The 23,560-nt window shown below is 38.2% G+C and overlaps 1 protein-coding gene across 6 annotated transcripts in view; it reads left to right on the forward strand.

Moving 5' to 3' along the window:
• Asxl3 (ASXL transcriptional regulator 3) overlaps window positions 1–23,560 on the forward strand; it is a 178,300-nt gene that overhangs the window by 56,245 nt on the left and 98,495 nt on the right. For 4 of the 6 annotated variants that reach the window (XM_028887710.2, XM_028887712.2, XM_028887714.2 and 1 more), the window contains exons 4-5: window positions 11,897–12,005; window positions 13,938–14,046. In XM_028887710.2, coding sequence (XP_028743543.1) covers window positions 11,897–12,005; window positions 13,938–14,046 — 218 coding nt within the window. Of the gene's footprint in view, window positions 1–5,929; window positions 5,933–8,061; window positions 9,000–11,896; window positions 12,006–13,937; window positions 14,047–23,560 lie in introns of those variants that run through there. The other 2 variants (XM_028887716.2, XM_028887711.2) reach the window with 2 other exon arrangements.

Raw genomic sequence — 23,560 nt, forward strand, 5'->3', positions numbered from 1 at the left:
CATTGCCAAAGAGGTGATGGAAACTGTAAGCACCAGAAGAACAGGGAGTTAACTGTGAGGTTGTGTCTTTTAGAAATGTGGAAGCTATACCCATAAAATCTCAGCCACATGACTATCTAAACAGGAGCTGAACAAGGACAGCAATAGATATGCTATTGTGGATGGATAGAAAGCCCAGGAGGTCTCAACCCTACATAAAAAAATACAAACAACAACAGAATGCAAAAAGTAAAGGAAATAGTCTTCCAATAGTGCACTCCAATTGGTTATCCACTACCAAATGGTTAGCCTTGAAAACACACATACAAGTAACATACAGACTGAGCAGTTTGTATTTATGTATTTAGAAATTGTTGCTTATAACAACAATTATGAAAAAAGAGACCATAAATTTGTGAGAGAGCAAGGAGGGGCATTTGGAAGATGCAAAGGGAAGAGGGGAATGGTATAATTATGTTATAATCTCCAAAAAAATAAAAAGTAATAAAATAAAAAATTATACCAACCTCATGCACCATGGTACATAATTCTCTCTTGACTCTGATCTCTCAATAACTTTCTCTCAAAGGCACTGCTTTAGAAATGGCAGCTAATCAAAGGGCTTTGTGGAGCATTCTATCCTGTCCATTTGTTTCTCCTGTATGATTTTTCCCTCTATTTGGAGTAACCTCTTCACTCCCACCCTCCATTAGGTTAGCACAGGTTTAAAGATTGATACTATGCATCATTGACTAGGTACTTACGTTAGAAGGTATTTTTCAACATTTTTAATGGACCCTTACAGTTAAAAACTCAATTTTTGAAATTCGTTTCTAAAAGATGGCTATACAATAATCAGTGTATACAAGTCTTTGTTACTTCACTGTATGAGCAGTTAAGATGACATGTAAACTATATGTCCTATATTACTTCACTGTTTAACTGTTCTGTAAATTGTTACCTGGTATGTCTATATGAGATTTTTTTTTTAAGTCATCTAAGATTCTATCACTTATTAAAAGCCCAAAATATAACATTTCCTACTGGAAAATCTCCTAGTCATAGCAAAAAGAAAAGCCTGTCATTATGTAATAAGAAAAAGATTTGCCCAGTCCATAGTATTGAGTGTGCAGATTTTATAAAAAGATAAGACCATTGCTACTTCTGATGTAGCATGTGAAAATTTTTTTTGGGGGGGTGGGTGGGAAAGTTTGAGAGGACTTTTACCTGTTTATAATAAAGTGCCTTTACACTTCCCATGGTAATAAATACTTATTTCCTTGTATGAAATAACCATTAAAAATAAAATCCAGAGAGAAAATGTGACAACTGTAGGCAGAATTGTGAATAGCTAGTAATAGCAGTCAGTCTATTTTCTATTTTGGAAAAAATTGAAAATAAATAGAATTCTTATATACTAAAGAAAAACCCGACTTATAATTAACCTGTAGACATGCTGTCATATTGTCTCTGATTTATTTTTAAGAAATCCCAATAAAAAACATTGACTTCTCTTTGAACTCCTTCTCCTTTTCCTCAGAAGCAACCAATATCAAAGGTTATCTAAATATTATTATACTTTAGATTCCATATTTTACTAAAATTACCTACACATATTTATCTATATTCATAGCTATATCCTAGTAAACATTTAGATCATTTATAATTTTTTTTTCTGTAGCTAGTAACTCTCAGTAAAAACATGATTTTTTTCTAGAGCTTATACCAAAGCATAGAACTGTTGATCTACAGAACATGCAGATTCTTTTCACTAGATATTGCTAAATGTTTTTCCTAATTGGGTTATATCAGCTTATATTCTCAGAAGAATATTTCACAATCCTCATGTCTGGATAGGCTCACCCAATTCTTGGAATTGCCAAGCTTCCAATTTTATTCTTCTCTGTAAATTATGAAATGCTAGCTTATCAACAATCCCTGAATGTTTTCTGAGTAGTCAAGGCTGGCAGGGCCTGTGTGGGGAAGTACAGAGAATGGTTAATAGAGTCAGAATGCCAGCAGCAAACACCATGGTGTCAGACTAGCCAGAAGCTAACACTGTCAGGTCAGGTTAAGCTGCAATGCTTGTAGTGGGTGGGGACATTATGATGGACAGGTAAAACCATTAGTGTTTTCACTAACAAAAAACATTGACATGAGGGAAACATGCAGGCAGGTGCCCAGTTGGAATAAAGTTTGAAAAGCTAGTAGTGTAATGATTACAGATTGACTTAAAACTTCAACTATAAATGTGTTAGAGGAGCCATAAAACAGGCCTATGTTGGTCCAATGAGATGGTTCAGTGGTTAAAGGCACTTGCAACCAATTCTGATTACCTGAGTTCGGTTCCCAGGACTCCATGGTGGAAGGAGAAAACCCACCATTACCAGTTAGCCTATAAGTTCCACATGTTTAATGGCACACATTCACATGTATATACCTACACAACATGAATAAATAAGTAAAGGTAATAAGATAATTTTTAAAAATCCTATACTTGCATTAAACTCACCATGTGAGCGATGAGGAAATCATAGCTTGGCTGAATTAAGTAATTCTGTCTTAGGATTTCTACCAGTCAGGTAAAAAAAAAGTTAGCAGGGCGTTTTTCTTTATTTAACTTTGGCATCCCATGTTCATCTCTAATGCTTGATGTAGGATGTTTCAGGAATTTCATTTTCTTCCCTCTTCTCTTTCCGTGATTAGTTTTACTTTACTCTGGCTAGCTTTATTCTCAGCAGGCTCTGTCCTTGTGGAGGCTAGGTATATATGAGTTATTTGTTTTTATGTTTTCACAGCTAACATTCCAACTGAAAATTACATATGTTGTCTCTATATTTCTATGAATATATGAATGCTCCAAAAAAATATGCAAAACTCCAAACCACTATGACTACAGAGATGGTTTCATCTAGTTGTCATTCATCTGATTGTTATACTACAATCACATTAATAAGGAGGAGAGAGCCTAAAAGGAAGGACTGCTGTGCATGCAAGCATAGCATGTCTACCCTAGACTACCTGATAGTAGCTATTTAAAAAAGTAGTGTTGATGATACCCATTCAGGGTTTGTGTGTCTTCCTTTTTGTGATTGCAACAGCACTAGCATAATAAACACCTTCAGGGTACATTGAGGTGGGTGGTCAGTCAGTGTAAAGATAAATCAGTTTTTTTCCCCTATGGAGTTTTCAAACTAGTTGAAAGTGGTCAGGGTGGGAAGGTAAACTGTGTAAATAGCTTTTAAAGACAAAGCAAGAGAAAGAAACAGAGAGTTGTTCCCAGAGGAAGGGGATCTCTCTGAAGTACAAAGTTGTCACCATGTAAGTAGTATTTAAAATCTCCTTTAGAATTTATACTTTGAATGCAGAAATGAAGCATTGTTGGTGAGAGTGGTAATTCTAGCCACGTGGCTTCCCATGAGCCAAAGCAGAGTGTTGAGAGCCACAGAAGCATGGCCCCCTCAGGAGCATAGTCTGAGAGTTGGAGCACATGAAGCTGAGATAGGTACCAAGCGGATTAACGAGACTTGGTTGTCAGTACACTTTGTATTTCCTTCATAGAGAAGAAGGAGTCATTAGTTAACAAAAACAGGCCCCAATTGCTGCAGCTGGAGGAGACTATACATGTGTTTTAATGAAGCAAAATGCTTGGCTGAGTATGTAGGACAAATTGAAACAGGAGGTACTGAAATCAGGGAGAACATTTAGAGATGGTGTTCTTCTTGTGAGTAAGGGTGAATTAGGATTTTTGAAAGTAAAGAATGTGAATCTAAGATGAACTTCTGCGGGGGTTTGTACAGGTAAAAGACACAGAATAATCTAAGGTTCTTTAGTTAGAAGCAGTGAGGAAGAGTCGGCAGTGAAGAGGAGGAGAGTGTTTTCCTTGTTCAGTGTGTCCCCTGCTAATGCAATTTTAACAACATGCCTTTCTCAATTTACATAGGTACATTTTTCAGTGCTACCTGAAGTTCTTGGCTATATCTCTTGATTTGTAAAATCTGTATAGGGGATAAACCATTGTATTAATTCATGTTTATGTGACAAATGAGATATTTAAGGAATGGGGAGATTGCTCTGTAGATGTAATTCTAAATGGTCTTATTAAATAAGAAACACAGAGCCAAATAAAGAGTTAAAAGCCCAGAGATCAAGCATTAGCCAAGAGCTAAGACCACCTTATCTTATCACTCGCTGCTGCTGCCATCCTTCCCCTGAGAGAGAGATCTTCTTTTTGTGTCCTGTCTTTTTATTGTCTTTTTGTTTTGCCTTCTCATTGGCTGTAAACCCAACCACATGACTTCCTTGTCACTGCCTATCTATACAGACCTCCAGGTCTCTATAGTTGGTACTGAGATTAAAGGTTCAGGTCACCACTTGGCTGTGTCCTTGAACACACAGAGACTCTGCCTGACATGTGATCAGATTAAGGGTATGTGCTACCAGACTTCTGCTTAATGGCTTGTTCTTAGCTGGTCCCCAGGCAACTTTATTAACATACAACTAAAATCACATTTCAGCACAAATAAAATATCACCATATTTTCCCCTTATATTCTTATAAAAAGGAAAAAAGTTATAACTAATATAAGAAAAACTATATACAATAAGTATAATAACTATATACTATATATGCAATCAATAAATACCTAAACAATGTCTAGTCCATTTGCATTTGATAAACTCAGAGAAAATATTCCATTATCTATCTAGCTACATTGCTCAGTAGTTAAGAGCACTTGTTGCCCTTGTGGAGGACCCAGGTTTGGTTCCCAGCACCAACATGGAAGTTCACAACCATCCTAAACTTTATTTCTAATGGATCTGACATCCTCCTCTGGTCTCCACAGGTGCAAGGCACGCATGTAGTGCATACATATACTTGCAGGCAAAACACTCACACACAAAAACAAAAAAAAAATCTTTAAGAATAGATGTCTTATATACTTTAAAAGTGATTTTATCATTTGGGCAGCAAATTAAATGTCTCTAGGAGTGACTTGCCTATGTACTTTTCCTAGTGATTCCAATCACATAAATATGGATAGGATTGTCCAGGGAAAACTTTTGGCATAACACAATAGGAGACACCACTCATAGCTGTGTTTTGAGGTATTCTTTTAGTATATGGATAGGAAGCAAAAATTAAAATGTATTTTTTCTGTAATTTTGATATGTATTGTTGATATATTTGGTGAGTTTGGAGGAGGGAACATAAAGAGTCGTGTTCTCTAAAGTGATTGTGTGGTATTTTTGAAGCATCACTTCATATAACATCCCATAGGTGAATGTGGGATTGTTGCTGTTTTAACCATTTCTCACGTGGAATGAGAGGATGATCAGCTGTGGGTGGAGTAATTACCGTTTGGTATAACACCAATCTACAATGCTGGATTTAATGTCTGTTCACTGGTATATGAAATTTAGTATTTTATTTTTGGAAGACCAGTTTTTGGAAATATGTTCCTTGGCTTGTCATGGGTGGGAAATCGTACAAAGTGTCCATGGGTTAGCTATTGCTGCATTTAATTGATGGCAGTCATCCCCTTGGAATATACTAAAGACAGTATTTAAATTCCAAATGATTTTCCTCTGGTTTGAAACATGCCTCAAGGCTGCCTTTCTCATGAGTCCCCTGTCCTTTCATATGTACTCAGAAAATTCATCTCAGCTCAGCATACATTTCTATTATGTGCAAAGCACTGTCAGAGTGCAAATTTATTTGAGGATTAGCTTGACTTATATAGGGTTTGCGTAAATGTTTGTTCAATGAATAGAATTTTTTTCTTTAATGATGTAGTCCTGCAGAGGCATCTCAATTATGGATCTGAATTCTCTACTCTGTTTTCTGGAAGCTCTTTCTTCCTTAATTTTCATGATGAGCATTACCTGAAGACAAGCAACCATTACCTCCTACAACCCAGTTCTTTATAACATCTGAAATCAACCCTCAGAAAGTGGTTAAAATATGCTGTGTTAGGGGAAGATGGCTTAGCTACCTTTGCATCAACAGTATCTGGCTTTTGTTTGTATCTTTCCTCCATCTATGTAGTATTCAGTGGAAGGGGCAATTCTGTGAATTGAGTGTCAGATGGTGCAGAGAGCATGGACTTGGGAATGAAGTTAGAATTTGGCCTAGTACTTGGTTGTTATTGGATGTCTTTCTTAGTTTCTGAGCCTCAGTCACAGTTATAGACCTGAGAAGTGTGCTGACACTTAATGGTGACTGTTAGGATTATGGAGATTGTGAAAGCCTAGACATATCATAGATGCTTTGAATAAAAGATGGTCATAATAATAGAGATCCATTGCTATCTTCTCCTCACTACATAAAACAGGCTATTCTCCAAGTATCCCAATGTGCATGTATTCACTTAATTTTTGCTATGAGATAAAAATAAAATTAGAAGTTAAATAAAATTGTACACAGCCCAAGTTTTCACATGAACTCTGAATGCCGATTTCTTCCCAGTTGACATTATTTGGACACCAAGCTATTGCTTACTTTGAGTAGTAATGGTAGGACGTCTATTAATAGCTCAGACAGTCCTTGAATTCCTGCAGTGTACCATATATAGTCCTCAATCCTCTTCATGCTTTGGTTCAGTCTCAGAGTAGTCCTCTATGACACAGTGACTTCATCTCTGAACATTTTGTATTTGAAGGACCTGGATCAGATGGGCCAATTAAATGTGATACATTTAGCAAAGGGTCCAGCCTCAGTTATTCTTAGAACTGTCTCAGAAGTCCAGAGTCTTACTTGCATTCTACTGCCTTCCTTACTAGTCCAGGTACCATCACAGTGCATGACATGCATAGTTGTATGGGACAGTTGCTAGTCTCAATTGGCATATGTGGCATAGAGCCTACAGGGTGTCTGTAATTGACAGGGACAACCTTGCCTTCTCTTTGACAGTTTTTGAAAATCTATATAATATAGATTATATCCTTTGTTTATACTTAGAATGGATTTAGATTACTTGCTGTCCATGTAGATACTAAGTTAAAATAATAAGTAAACTCTTATCCCTTGCCTTCATGACTCTATTTGATAGAGGAGCATTCGGACTACATTTGTAATGTTCCCTTAGAGATATAATGAATACTGGAAGTTGTGGAAGGGCCGGAGATATAACTCAGTGGTGGAATACTTGCCTAACATACACAGATCTCTGGGCTTGATATCTAGCACTGAAAACATATGATGTAGATATGTTCACATATAAATTTACAAAGTATCTTCCTTTGAGCCATCTCTTATTTGAGTCAGTTTGGTTCCTATTTATTTGATATTTCTCTGAATTCCAATCTTATTATTCCCCACCTCTCAGACTTTATTGAACTCTCTAGAGACTTCCTTCCACAAATCATGAAGATGATGTTCTCAAAAATCAAATGTCAGAGTTGTAGCAGGCCTGTGAATGCGCAGTCTGTGCTGGGATTATTCATCTGTCATTTCCTAGATAGTTTACATGCATAGATTATTCATATAATGTATTCACAGGTATCTAGTTTTGAAAGCATTTCAGTTTCTACTGACAGTAATATTTCACAGCAGCAAGTTAGTATGTTCTGCATTTTCCAGGGTGTTTTCAATCATCTAAGTTACTGATTTATCCATCAACATACAATCTGTTACTCAGTGTGCCTAGAAAGTACCTCCTTTACTGGTAATGTGGCTAATTCTTCTCCATTGACAGGCCTATGCCTAGTAAATATACAAATAGCTAAGTAACCAAGGGTCCATTATTCATTCTTTAATATTTGAAGAACATGATTTGTAAAATTTAACATAGAGTTAAGTGTACACTTTCTGAGCATAAGCAGTTCAGTTTTCACAGCAGAAGGATACTCTATCTGCATTTAAACAATTACTTCTATCAACAGATCTCACATCAATTCTTTAAAATGTTCTTTATAAAATAAATATATTTTCAAACTTACAGTGGAAATATTTGCAAGAAGCTATTATTAATTCCTTTCTGAAAGGAGATTGAGCATATAATTATTTATATTAATAGCACTTAGCATACTTTTTCTCTAATAAGGGTTCCTCATAATTGCTTATTGAACTTGTTAAGTTTTTAGACTTATGTCACATAGCATTAATTTTTCATATTCATATATTTGAAAATGAGATTTTAAAAACACTTACCAGAAATGGGCTCTAACATTTTATCAAAAGCCACATTAACAAAATTAAAATAGTTTAATATCTGTGTGACTTAAATATTCTTCTGAAATGCTATTTTTAAATGTGAAGGAATGGACACCTGTGATTGAGATAGTCTTTGTCAGATCCATGAATATTCTTTCAATCACATTTCCCAGCATCTTTCCTAGTTTTTAACATTACTTAAGTAGACAAGCTGTCCATTCTTAGCACTCAGCATTCACTGCTAGTAAATTTTATGTGTTCCATCAGCAATTTGATGACAGAAAGAAATGGTTTTTCTGTATTTCACGTAGCACCGGGGCTGTGCAAAGTGTCTCTGGGGGTTCTTTGATGTCTAGACAGTTTAAATTATGCCTGCTCCCTGCTTCCAAATTCCACCCCTGTTCTGCTTCAGGGGTTGTGGGAAATGAAACAAACCAGAAGGGTTCCACAATCCTACAGTCCATGGGGAAAAGCAACCACGTAGAGTAGGTCTACCCTGGCAGGTGTCTAGGAAACGGCCCAGTTACAGGGTCTGTATAAAAGAGGAATGGCGCACATACCCTGCTTATTTACTTCTTCCTGTATTTTCCATATGGATATACATGCACATTGTCAGCAAAATGGAAACATCTAGTGCTAGAGAAGGAGTCACAGTCACCCTATAGCCTAATGTCCTTTTCTCCTTCCCAACCTCCCACAGGCAGCTGAGTCCAAGGTTTTAGTACCATTCTTGAACATGGCCTTATTTTTGACATGGTGAGATAAATCGTTCTTCATATGAGAAAACTAACTTTGTTTTCTTCTTTGTCCTTTGTTTTCCCTCCACAAATGGATGCCACCGTTCCTCCCACCCATCCTGTTAGAAAGTAAGTAGCGGCTGAAATCTCTGAGATGTTTTGTTAAAACGTTGATGCTTTATGATTCCACCCACAATGCATGTTCCCTTTCAGAGCTTGTGCATTCAGTTATGGTGGACAAGGATTAATCTTTGTATCTGCTTTACAGAAATGTCTGGGGATGCAGACATGTACAATGTATTTGTTTCACCCTCCTTCGTAGCCACAGTTCTGTTCATGACATTCCATATTTTATGGATGTAAATAATAAAATTGCACAAATAAGGCTTTCATTTATTCCTTTTGTATAGCTGTTAAGTGAGATCGCACACTTGATTTTCAAGAAAAGGAGGTTACATTATCTAAACTATGGAATTGAGATTTAATAGCCATAAGTAAAGAGGGGGAGGGGTTAGATTATTTTTAAGGTGTATGTTCCTATTGTGTGTATTACATTGTATTGATCAGTTCCTTTTAAGAAGCGTTGGTATCTTCAGATGAAAACTCTGATTGTTTTTAAATGAGATAGACTAAAATAATGATTTTTTTAATAGAAATGAAATTAATACCTTAAATCTTGGTGGCTAATTAGAATGATTTGAACTGCAAGAATGTTTTATATGAATATAATGTCATTTTAAATCAAAACAAATTTCATATGCTTCTTTTGGGAAATATTTGGAGAAATTAAACCAGTTGTTGAGACTTTTAGAGCTATATTATCTTACAATTGTGAATTATTTTTTTAAAAGATTTTTCTATGGTAAATCTTGAGCATTTGAAGTTAGTAAACAGTATAACTTAATAAAGTACTTGTGTTCATTCGAGCTTATCATTTGTGTGAGATGAAGTCCTTAGCATCTATGCTGACATTAACCATAGCATAAAGCGGCAAGAGCTGTCTAGTATCCTGTGTACCTTAGAATATGTGTACCTTAGAATATGTGTACCTTAGAAACTGTAGTGATGTTATATTTGTTCTGTTTTCTTTTTTACCTTTAAATCTACATTCCTCTTAAATGTTCTGAATCTACATACTTTGAATTATGTACATCAGGAACATAGTATGGGGGACAGGAAGACTATTGTGGGGTTTCCTGTTAAGTGGACAATGCTATTAAGTTATGGTTTTAAAGATCTACATTGTGTCATTTTTATGGGTTGGATTCTATGTGACTTGTCATGTTAACATCTTGTCAGGTCCCTGCAGAGATTCTGCATTTCTGACAGTTTTACTAATTTAAAACTCCTGAAATCTGGCACAATCATTCCAAGCTTCAAATTTTCTGTGCTTTTGTCTGGAGAGTAGAGTATAAAAATCACATATTTTTGCAGTGTTCAGTATAACATGTGTTGCATTATTTATCTGGAATTCATTTGTAGAGAGATAGTTCTGGGGAGATGAATCTATTTTTCTTTATAGCTACGGCTGGGCCCACTTACATATGAGCAAACATTTTTCATGAGGGAAAATAATGAAATGAGGCCAGTGAGCTTGTAGGATCTTCATGAGGAGAGATGTTACATAAGACCATAGCACTGTTCCCACGTGAGTCACAATGTTACAGCCACATTGTTCTCCGACCAAATTTATATTAGGACTCTTGTTTTCCTGTCAAGCCCAATGGAATTATATTTATATGTTGGCACAGAAAAGCTGCTTCTTAAAATAATAAAGAATACTCACATTATTATAATGCTCCCAAACCTTCCGGACCACAATGCCTAGCCATGCTGACTTTTGATAGTGTTCCTGCAATTCAGCAATTTTGTCTTTTTCAATTTACCAGAAAGCATTCATAGTAAATAAGAGATTTGATCATCTTGGCTTTTAGAAAAAGCTAGTAGCATGAACTTGTAGTTTTACCTAAAATTGAAAATTTGAAAGTTTCACATCTTAAAGGCTCCTTTGTTTCAAAACATTTGGGGTTGAACGCTTATGACTCTTAAGGGGTTTGTGGAGTAGGGCTTCTAATCAACACTGATTTGACCAAGTACTGATCTTTTGGAATAGTAGAAAATAATATGCATAAAGACACATAATTAACTCAAAGCAGTATTTATACATTTAAATTCCAGCTTTCAGAGTTATTAACTTGTAAACAAAATGCAATATGCACACAGTGTACATTTTCTTAACATTTTTGTTAGGGTTTCCATATAATCCACAAATGTTTGTACATGTGTGCTCTGATACATTCAACCATTAATTTAATGTAGTATGCTTTCTTTTAGATATTGCTTGAACAATTTATTTCATTACATCTTTACTACAGATGTAATTGTTATTTGGGCAGAATGCTCTAACACACATTCCTTTATTTCACATATCCAAGGAAAGGTTGACATTGTAGAAGCTATAGCAGAGGTATGAACATAAATGTAAATTCTTAATTTGCCATGTGAGCAATTCAACACAAGGAGCAGCCTAAATACTTACAATTTCAAATCAGTTCTCCCCTGGTTTCTTATTATTCTTTTGTTGTTTTCAACCTATAAGATGAAGCAGGCCTTGAACTTTTTTTTTTTTTTTTTTTTTTTTGATCACTCAAGTGCAACTTCCAAGTTGTCTGTAATATTTTAAAACTGAGGCTTCATCATGTTATTTTGCAAAATAACACCACATAAAAGTTTGAGCTTTGGTTTCTTTAAAGTAGTGTTGGTCGCTTTGTGAATAAAAGCATAATTTGAGTTTGGGAGACTTTTTGCCTGAAGCCTGTAAAACAGATGAATCTGATTAACTTTGGGGAAGCTGGACTGGCTCTTTATTGTAATGTAGATGTTTTCAAGGGTGGCAGTGTATTTTAAATGGCATGTAAGGAGGTAGTTTTTGTTTTTTGTTTTTTTTTCTCAGACTCAGAGAATGGTTTGGCTTAATCCGTTGTGTCTCAGCTGGGCTCATTTTTTGCACACTTCTCTTTTTCTAGTGGAACCTCTCCCTTAGCCTGTCTGAATGCCATGCTTCACACTAACACTCGAATAGGGGATGGGACATTCTTCAAAATCCCTGGAAAGTCAGGCCTCTATGCTCTCAAAGTAAGTTGAATGGTTTTGCATACTGTGTGTATTCTTACTGTGGTTCACACATATTTTTAAATATATAAAGGTAAACACAATTAGATCTTTATGAATGACCTCTGTGCTTGTGAAGGTTTTCACCTCCCACACAAATGATTTGGTGTGGAGCATAAACAGTGATGGATTTCTTTAAGTAAAACCATGGTTTCACTTAATAACATGGGATAATAAAAAATAGCTGTGGCTTCCTTGGAACTTCTTGATTCTTTGACATTAATAGGGAATCATCCCAGAGAATCAGCTGGGAGTTTTAGGTGAGCACAGTGACCATACACTTCTTGACTTTATTACAGTCAGCTATGTACACTTTGCACCTGTGTGCCTTCTATAAAAAGAAGAAAATCTCCCCTTCTGCTTGAAGTTGCACTGATTTAAATCATAGATTCAGTGTGGTAGCAAATAGTAAGCTCAAGAAGTTGGTTTTTGAAAGCAATAATAAATGTCTGTTGTATAGATATATAAACAGAATATAGCTATAGAAAATAAACATTTGTTTGGCAGTGTTAGTACACTCTTTAATCCCAGCACTTGGGAGGCAGAGTTAAGTGGATCTCTATGAGTTTGAGTCCAGTCTGGTCTACAGAGTGAGTTCCAGGACAGCCAGGGATACACAGAGAAACTCTGTCTCAAAAAAGAAAAAGAAAAAAAAAAGAGAGAGAAAATGAAAGAAAAATAAAAAATATGAGCTATATAGATAAAATATTAGAATATGTTTTGGATGAAAGAATCTTAATTATCTGGTGGACTCCTCATTGCTCTTGAGAATGGGAAGTGTCATCTAGAACAGAAAATTCCTCAGGCCGGGTGGTGGTGGCACACGCCTTTAATCCCAGCACTCGGGAGGCAGAGGCAGGCAGATCTTTGTGAGTTCGAGGCCAGCCTGGACTACTAAGTGAGTCCCAGGAAAGGTGCAAAGCTACTCAGAGAAACCCTGTCTTGAAAAACCAAAAAAAAAAAAAAAAAGAAAAGAAAAGAAAATTCCTCAGGACAGCAGCTTTTGCTAAAGCAATTGAGAATGTGATCTACCAGAATAATTATACTCTGCTAGAATAATTGAAGTTAGTATATTTCAGTAGACTACCCAAGTTAAAAAGAAGTTATTGCTTTAATAAGTGATGTTTAATTAAGTGAACTTTAATAAGATAAAGTTCATGAGTTTCCTTTGATACGTTTGTTTTTAATGTCAAGAGTTACACCTGCAAAGAAAGTCTTGCGTGAGGAGGAACACCTTCTGTTCTTGTCACATTGTGTGTTTTAGAAAATAACACAAGCTCATGAACATTGCTTGCATTTTTTTTCACTTGTTTTTGATAGCCTCCTGGGTGTCCCATTTCTTGGTCAAAATTCTGAGTTGCCATCCCGGTGTCATTGCTTTATAAGGGACGGAACACAAGATGGAGAAAATGCAGTCTGTACCTGACAAAAGCACATAGTTTTGTATAGGTTTATTTAAGATTTATTTATATATTTTATGTAGAAGGGTGTTTTGTCTGCTTGTATGCACACCAGAAGAGGGAGTTCGACCCCATAGAACTACAGTTATAGACGGCTGTGAGTCATCATGTGATTGCTGGGAATTGAACTCAGGACTACTAGAAGAGCAGCCAGTGCTCTTAACCACTGGGACATCTCTCCAGCCCTGTGTGTAAATTTTAGAAGACTGTCCAGAGACGTTAACCACGGTGATGTTTTTTTCTCAATGCTTTAATGTTTTTCAATCTTCCATCCGAAGGAGTAACTTTTATATTAAAAAAATAATAATCAATATTACAATTCTGAATTAGATATAACTCTGATAATACTTCAGGATTCTAAAAATATTATTCAGTTGCTAATACACCTCTATAAATCTTTTGTTGTTGTTGTTTGTTTGTTTTCAAAATAATACAGAAAGAGGAGTCATCATGCCCAGTGGATGGAACATTGGATCTAGTGTGTGACCCAGACCTGGATGGCACTGAGATGGCAGAGGCCAGTGCCAACGGAGAGGAGAATAGGGGTGAGTGACTCACACACCCTTGCTCTCTTAAAAGCTGTATCTGTCATTCAAATGTCAAGTCACTACTTGCTTTCTCCACCGTTACAGATGTGATGTTTCTGCTACTTTTTTATCACTTAAGATTTATCATCTATCATTTTTTATATAAAAACTTAGCATCAAAGAAAACCCCGACATCCTTTCCTGTTTCGTTATTTTAAACAGTTTCCTTGAATAACTTTCTTGGATGTTACCAGAATCTGCATATTCCTCCCTATAGTGATAGAGGGTTCCTGCTTGGTGTCTCTGCTTTTATTTCAATGGGTGGGCTAAGATCAACAGCATCTTATGACTGGTGGTTCTAGTTCTTGTTACTGCCCTGGTTCTCGTAAGTTAAGGCTAGATAGTGTCACTGTAACTCACAGAATCAAGACAATGTCAGCTAGATTTTCCTTTCACAGAAGCCACTGTGCTGGTTCCCAGCCAATTCGCTGGTCCCACAACTGCCCACATATGATGACTGGGGAGGAAGGCTGTAGAATTAAAGTCTCATCTGTGGACTCATAGGAATTAGTAAATTATCTTTAGGCAAACAAGCCTTGTAGAAATATTGCATTTCAGTAACAACAGGAGTCATTCATTTTGCTCCTAGCATAGTGAACACCACAGCCCTTGAACTGCTTGTGCCTCTTAGAGGCCCTAGAAGCTGGGTGCTACTTCACTCCTATTTGAACTGCAGACACGCGTGTGAAACAGATTATGTCTTACCAGAAAGGCTACAATGCTCCATACATTTTCACTATCCTGCGTTTGACTCAATGTCCCTACTTCTCTCCCTTTTGAGCCCTCCTCCTACTGCCAGGGTAGTCCTCTGGCAAGGCAGAAAAATGCAGCTCTGGCATCCTGGATGAACTGGTTAGTATGGCCTCTTCCTGTCTTCATACACGGTGGAGGAGAGTCTGCCTGAGTCAGTCTTAATGTTGTGCTGATTGAGTGTATGACAGTATACACAGTCAGCATACTCTCTCTCAACATATGCTTCTATCTTCTATGAACCAAGCACAGTTCTCATCAGCAGTAAACAATAAAGCAGCTTGCTAGTGAAAATTGAGTACTTTGACAGACAATTACAAAGCAAGTATATAAAAGTTGTTCTTGTCCAGTGGTGACAACTGATACTCGGACATGAATAAGCAAGTGTCTACTGAGGAATGAATAAACTCCTTCATGGAGTGAGAGAGCAGAGGTTTAAGGCCCGAGAGTTCTGGGTAGAGGGAACAGCAATTCCAAAGGCCTTGAGGTAGCAGAGTACCAGGAATGTTCCCCAAACAGCAAGAGATGGGTGCACAGGGGGGATTTTAGTAAATTGCAAAGTCATACAGCCACATTATATAGCATCTTCAGGTATCCAGATCGTGTTTTACATGAGATACTGAACCCTTGTACGGTTTTAAGGTGGAAAGACAATGGCCTCAACTGGATTCTACTAAGATCACTAAGTAAAAGGAAACTGGGAGACAAGGGCAAAAAATAGGGAGGGCAGTTGGAGACTTTTGTCACCATTGGGGCATGGGGAGGTGAGGACATTGGAAAGGACAGAGAAGCAATGGATGGGATGGCAGTGATTAGTTTCTGGATATATGTGAGGGATGATCCAACAGCAGCTGCTCACAAATGTAGAGTTAAGATAAAGGGGTTGAGGGTGAATCTAGACTTTGGATGTGAGTAATCAAAGAAGAGCATTCTTAATACCTTAGCTTATGTATCAGTTACATTTATTGTTGTTGGGCAGAAGCTTAGGGTTTATTTTGGCTCACAGTTTGAGTGTACAGTTCACCAGGGTAAGGAAGTCATGGCAGCAAGAGCCAGAAGCGGCTATCTCATCGCATCTACTGTTAGGAAGTAGGGAGAGATGAAGGCTGGGGATTGGCTTACTTGCTTCTTTTAATTCAGCCTGAGACTCTAGCCATAGAATAGTGCAACCAGTTGTTTTGGATGAGTTTTCTTACCTCAGTTAAGCTCATCAAGAAACTTCCTCACTGACATACCCAAAGGCATGTCTCTGAGGTGATTCTGGATATGTCAGATTGATGATAAATAGTAGCTGTCCCAACTAGAATGCTGGGTTTCCAAATGATAATTGGTTTGGGGAAGGTTTATTGAACAGGAGCTCAGGTTGGGGGTGTGGGGCATGCGATTTGTATTTTATTGTTCAGGTAGATGTGTTAAATGGTCACCAAATTGCCAGGGAAAGATTGGGCAGAGAATAGACACCTAGAGATTTTCCATTGGCTGCAATCATTTGTAGACATGGAATTGGTTGAGGACACTAAAGGTAAATCTCAAAAACAGAAGAAAAGGAGGTTCATGATCTCAAGGAGGGCACTTGATTGTCTACAGATTGGAGAGACTCTAGAAAAGGGTGAAACAATGTGTTTCTTAGAAGACAGAGATTCAAAAATGTCCATACTTCCTCCCATAAAAGCACTAACCACTCCAACTCTGCTTAGCTTTTGATTAAGATCAGGTACATTGTAATCCTTATCTACCTGGATGTTTGACACCAATCTGGGCTGGAAACATTATCCTGAGATGAGCAGAAATTGGGAGGGAAACAGGGGGAGAGAGATGGGAACCATGGAGGAGAAAAGGAAGAATACATTTCTACTAGATTCATGCTTTGTTGATGCACTCGGTGAGGACAGAAACAGCCTTGGGGACTTTGATCACAGCCTGCATGTGATGGGTTCTTGAGAGTGAGAAGGAAACCTGGAAGGACTGCAGACAGTTTCAAGGATTCAAGGATTTTTGAAGGAGAGGAAAAGGAAGTGGGAAAATACTTGGAAAGGGGATATAATGGATAAATTATTATTTTTTTCTTAACGAAGAAAAAAACATTAGAATCATTGTGTGTTTACTGGTAGGAAAATCCCAGTGGAGGAGAAATGGATCTAGTGGGAGGGACGGGCACTGCCATGTGCTTAACAAGAGGAGAGAATGTTGATGAAGACGAAAATCTACGCAGATGAAGAAGCTGGTTTTAGCTAAAGGCACAGGCATGATGGAAAGCAGGCAGTAGAAAAGTCAGGCTGTTTGAGTAGAAGGGCAAGTGGGTGAGTACACAGACATGGGAGGGGCCCAAAGAAGGCCCTTCCTGCTTCAACTTTTTCTAAGGAAAGGATGTCAGTTCGGTAGCCAAAGGTTGGAGAGGGGAAGCATGCTCAGAGATTTAAGGAGAAGATTAAGTCAACCCATGCATCTGATAGCATTAAGGCCATTTCCCTAAGCTTATCAATGCTGAGTGTACTAGAACAGCAATCCTATTGTGATTTCTCACAGTTATGTTCAGACCACTGAACATGTACACAGGTAGATTTGACTGCCATTGAGGTCTTGTTGTGTGGCTGATGATTCAACATAGGAATGAAGGAATGGAGGGTATATAGAGGAGAGATTTATGGTCACCATAGTTTTTAAGACAGATGTTACTAGTGCCTTGGATGAATGGGCTTACCTAGAGGAAAAATTACCATTTTTAAATTAGAACAAAGATATAAACACTGATAGAGTCCCTGATTATGGTATTCAAGAGTAATCCTGAATATTGAAGCCAAAAATATGATAGAAATAGTATGGATAATGTTTACCAAGTGAGAGCTAAAATTTTCCAGAAATGGAAGGTACCCTGGAGTTGGCCAGAACGGGTAGCTAAGAGTAGGAGTTAGTGATTGGTGCATACCTATTTCACCTGGACTGGACACTGGCAGGGCTACTTTTAAGTAGACCAGCTGTGATAACCCAGGAGCAGTGCCCACCCGATCAAGCCTAATAAGAGCACAATGGTGGCCCCTTTCTCTGTAAGAGGTGAATGGCTGGCTGTGAAGGGCTTACTCTGTGATCTAACTGCCTTTGAGTCACCTGTGTCCTTGTAGATAATTCCAGTAAACTTAGGGTTCATCGGGTTGGACTTGGACAGATCCACGAATAAATGAACTTTTACATGCACCCAGAGTGAGTCACTCAGGATACATATGCTCTGATGGCACAAAACGCAGTGCTGGGGTCAAGTAAGGAACAGGGAAGAAGAATGGTCCAAAGAAGCAGTGAGGGTCACATAGGTCACCTACCCTATTCCGAGGCCCAGTAGTACAAGATATGTGCAAAAGACAAAAGTCTACCGTGTCGCAGTATCTTGGGGTCCTGGTGTACATGGGAGAGAGCCAAGATTTGTCAATCAAGAAGCAAAGTAATGATTTGGAGAAAATGTTGAGATTGCAGAAGTTTTTCTAATGACTTACCCAGAATTCCAGGGGAGACAAGGATTTTAGGGCAGGCATAGAAGAAAGGGAAGGAGACCCCAGCCAGTAATTAAGTCAAAGCAGGGATAAGCAGACTCCCCTAATTTGACATGTGATTAGGTACTTCACAGAATAGCTCAGACCTGCACATATCCAGCTAATGTGACCCAAATTAGATTTCCTGGCCTCTCCTTTGAAGTTGCATTAGGGAAATTGCTTTGGGGAAATCGCTGAAAGAATAGTAAATAGCTTATTTCCTTGAGTACTCCTTGGCTCACCCACCTTTGTATCTTATTGCAAACCATAATTGCTTCTTGCAGGACAAGCATATTTCCTATCCACAAAAGTACCCTGTGTAGCGTGGAAAACCTAGAGAGTGAAAATCTATTGAGAGCTGATGATGCCAGCCTTTGCAAATAGCCCACATTGCACGAACTTTGGTATTCACAGCATTCCTCTGATGCAGATGGTATTTATAGGTTCTCTTGCTTGATTTGATCACAAAGAACAGTCTTAGGGACCTCTCAGATTGTATCCAAACCCAGATGTGTATCTGACACCAAAAGCCAGGTTCTCACCATTCTGATGTGCTGCCTGGAAAAGCAGGGAACAGTTATTACCTAGTGGTAGAGGTGATTTGCCCTGCCAATGTGAGCCCTCAGGTGTTCGGATCATCCCCCTGAGAAAGTTTTCCACATGTGTGGATATGGATCTAAGGGAGAAAAGGGAGAGAAAAGCAGAGGAGCTGGAGAGATGGACCCACTACCTGTTCTATCTGTGGCCCCTCCCATTGCTTCTTTGGTGTAGAGACTGAGAAGTATCTAGGGGAATAATAATCAGTGATTGGTAAGATACCTTTGGCACAATTGAAAGACTCAGTCTGGCATCACCGAGTTATTTAAAATTAATAAAGATTAATTGTTGCACCATCAGAGAGGGAAACAAAGATACCTGGGAAGAAGTGTGTTACATTGACTAATAGTAAACTGAGGCTGGAGAGATGGCTCACTGGTTAGGAGTGCCTACTGATCCTGTAGAGTTTGCTCTTCAGTGCTTGTGATTCCAGCTCCTGGGAATCTGACACCCTCTTCTTACCTATACTAACATGAAGAGATATGTACACATATACTTAACTTAAAAATAAATCTACTGGAAACAACCCAGATGCCTGTCAACTGAAGAATGGGTTAAGAAAACGTGGTACATATACACAATGGAGTACTACTCAGCAGAGAAAAACAATGACAGCATGAAATTTGCAGGCAAATGGATGGAACTAGAAAATAGCATCCTGAGTGAGGTAACCCAATCCCAGAAAGGCAAACATGGTATGTACTCACTCACAAGTGGATTCTAGATATAAAGCAAAGAACAATCAGACTGCAACCCACAGAACCAGGGAGGCTATATAGCAGGGGGGACCCCTAGGATGACTGTGGCTTATAATAAGTTTTGGTTTTACTCAATTAACTGGGCAAGCCTCAATGGAACATTTCAATATTGGGCTAAGAATTTATACTGTATCAAGCTGATAATAGATAAATAAATAAATAAATAAATAAATAAATAAATAAATAAATAGCAAACAAATAAATAAATAGCAAATAAATAAATAAATAAACTGAAAAAAATCTTAGGGGTAAAACAATACCAAGCATCAGTCTATAGTATCTGGATGTCAGTTCCTGTAGTAGCGTTCATATCACTGATGTCCTGCTTAAACCTTCTCTTGGAGTCAGCTGGCCACAAGAACAGGTTCTTAGAAAATGGCAGGTGCTTTGCCAAGATACTTTTATTAAAGTTCTGTTGAAACAATTCTCAATTTTGGCTGTGAGATTTATGGGACAAAGAACTATGACTATGCCCATGTCTCTTTGACTTTTGTGTCCCTCATATGAACAAATATTGAACACACAGACTTGAGAAAGTAGACTGCTCAAATTTTACAAGCTAAGCTCTGGAGATCAAAGAGTGATTTAGGTGAATCGGTTGATACATCTGTGTTGACAAGCCATGACAAGCTATGCCTATATCAGTATAGATCTGTGTCACACAAAGAAAATATTATGAATTTTATGGTCTATTTCAGGCAGAGATTTATGAGTGTGTTTGTGTCTGAGTTATTTTTGAGCATAATACAGAGGTATATCATAGCTTTCCTCACATGTTAAGTTGGTTTACAATACGTTACTCTCTTGCAGAGTCCATAATAGTTTATATTTAATAATATCACCAGTAGACAGTCTTTACCCTCTTCATCCTCTACTTAAAAGTTGCTATTAATAAGAAAAAAAGTGTCTCTTTTGTAGCTGTAATATATTTCATGCTTAAGATAAACAGCAAGCCGACCCCTTTCTTTTAATGAGGAAACTGGAGAATGTATAATTTTCATCTACAAAGATCAAAAAAAAAGTTCTGCTTGCTATTAGCTCTAATGGCTTCAGAGAGGAAGCCACACTAAGGCCAGGGAATTAGTATTTTTAAAGTCTCCATTTACAGAGAGAGGAGAGAGAGGACGGCAGGAGAGAAGAGGAGAGGAGAGGAGAGGAGAGAGGGGGGAACAAAGGCAGGAAGGGAGAAAGGGAGGGAGGGGGTGAGGGAGGGAGGGACAAGGAGAAAAACAGGAACATATATCCAATGTTGTTTAGACCTTAAATCCCAGTATGTATAATGATTTCACCATTTCAAGAATTTTATATGACCCCTTTTCATTCTTCTTTATAGCCAGTTTTATAAGTGGGTTTCTGATTGTGTGATTCTTGGCAGAGTTATGTTAACTTAATGAAACTCTGTTCAGCTCACTCTTTGTTTTCATTGGCTCAAAGGTTACAGTTGGAGGGGTTCTTTTTTTTTAATATCAAAAGTGAAAGTTGCTTTCAAATGGCTCAAGTGTATGGGTAAGATCTCTGCTGAAGCATCAGTCACACAGAGACCAGGAGCTTCGTGGAGAAAGTGGGCGAGTTTCTAATGAAGGCGCAGGCCCGCTGGAGGAGTGCTCACAGTGTGTCCTAATTATATAGCATATTCACACTGGGAAGGGGTGGAGGCGGAGGGTAGCAGGGGTGCAAGGGGAATGACTGGAGTAACTAGATCTATCTACCCACTGAATTAGTTACTTTTTCCTGTCGCTGTGACAAAATGCCCGAAAAAGGTGACTTAAGAAAGGAAGGGTTTCTTTCTGCTCACAGATTGAGCAGGAAACACAAGGCGGTTGTTCATGGTCCTCCCACAGTCAGGAAGACAAAGATAAATGCTGGTGCTCAGCTCAGTTTTTCCTTTCTAATTCACTCCAGATCTCAGTCCATGGGATGGTCCAGCCCACATTTAAGGCAGGTTTTCCTCTTTAGTTAAATTCCTATGGAGACACCCTTACAAGACACACCCATAAGTGTATCTCCTAAGTGAATCCAAATTGAATCAAGCTAACCATAAAGATTAACTACCCCAGGGTCTTGTTTTTCTATTTGCCTGTGGTGCCCCACTGTGCTACTTTGCAAGATGCTAAGTGTCTGCACACATGTGGGTTTTTTTAATTTGGGGGGTGGGATATGCAGGGTGTTGTAGGCAGGCTTCCAGTTGGTCACTGAAGAGACAGTGTTGCCACTGTCTGCCTGGCATCCCTTCCTGAGAATTTTGTGGGCATGAGAAAGAAATTCCTTCAGGGTTTGTACCATGCCACCTGGTTTCCTTGGGTTAAACAAACTTGTCCCTTATCCAACATCTCTGCATTTTAATCAACAGCTTGTTAACCAGTGGAGGCACCTGCTCTACTTTGGTGGGCTACAGAAACTTAAGTATGTGGAAATAGTGTTGTTTTAGCTACATATGGAAGACAGTACAGAGGGAAGGGAATACTCTTCAGAGAATTGACCATTGGTGGGATGTCAAACTTCCTCTGCCCACACTCCTTCCCTTTCCTCATGCTTTTATCCCTGCCCACGGATTTCACAGTTCATGAGAAATAAACGAGATTTCAAAAGATCATTCTGCTGTGACTTTTCTTGTACCTAGTCCATTTAAGGAGACATTTTCCTAAACATGTCCAGGGAGGGTAGGAATCTTCAAGTCCAGCCCTCTTAGGTTTTTTCCCTCTGTGTTTTTGATAACCTTTATAGCAAAGAAGGATTTCCTTATGTTGAGTCTTTGTGCTTTTAATTAAAACAATTTTCTCCTTTCTTCTGCTGCCCTGTGATGGAGAACAGCTGGTTACCATCACCCCACCACCCCCTTCGTCTTCTCCAAGTGACTCCCTCCCACTCCTTCAAACAAGACTTAGATATTACTTCCACTTCTTTTATCCATCAGGGGCCTCTTTTTCTTACATCTCCCTCCTTGAACTGTGAACTCAGTTCATGGATAAATGGGTTTTAGTCAGTTTTAACAGCTCTGAGCCATGGGGGAAGAGAAAGTTTGCTTTTCAGTGCAGATAAAGTTCCCCCATTACATATCATTTCCTAACTTCTCTTGTGTTACAAGAGCAAAATTCCATAATAACGATAAAGATGAGAAGGAGTGTGATCTCATAAGAAAAACAAGCTCCCTCTCACATAAAAATACAATTAAAGGTATTCCCCCAATTATTCATCTTAACGAGCTCATTTTGATTTATATCATCAGAGACATGTACATCGGAACAAGGCAGCCATGCTCTTTAAAAACTGTACGTTCTTGCTGGTGCCAGATAATCCATTTTCTCTGTCTGTAAAGTGACTTTTTACAACTGTTTCTCAAACAGCTATCTGTGTACCCTGCCTGATACTTTACATTCTGACATATGACGTGATTAGCAATAAGTCCATTAGTGAAGATTGGCCCACACAAGCCTTTTGCTCTTATATTTTTTTCTGTGGTCTTTCCTGTGTTTCATTTTCTGGGTCTGTTGTTCTATTTCTATGCAGCTATTCCAGGAAATGGAGTAGCATTGACGATCTGGGGTGTTATGCCACTATAAGAGAAATAATTGGGGACCTGCAGTAATAACTCAGTGCTTTCCCCATGAGCATAAAGACCTGAGTTTGATTCCCATTAAGCATATTAAAGGTTGAGTATGATGGTACATATTTGTAGTCCCAGCACTAGGAAGGTAGAGACAGGTAGATCATTGTGGTTCACTGGCCAGCCAGCCTGGCATAAACAGTGGCCCCCATGTCCCCATGAGACACTTGTCTCAAGAAACAGGTGGACAGTTTGAGGAAAGACATCAGAAATTAACTCCTGCTCTCCAAATGTTTGTACAT

Source organism: Peromyscus leucopus, chromosome 19 (genome assembly GCF_004664715.2).
Source record: "Peromyscus leucopus breed LL Stock chromosome 19, UCI_PerLeu_2.1, whole genome shotgun sequence".
Taxonomy (NCBI): domain Eukaryota; kingdom Metazoa; phylum Chordata; class Mammalia; order Rodentia; family Cricetidae; genus Peromyscus; species Peromyscus leucopus.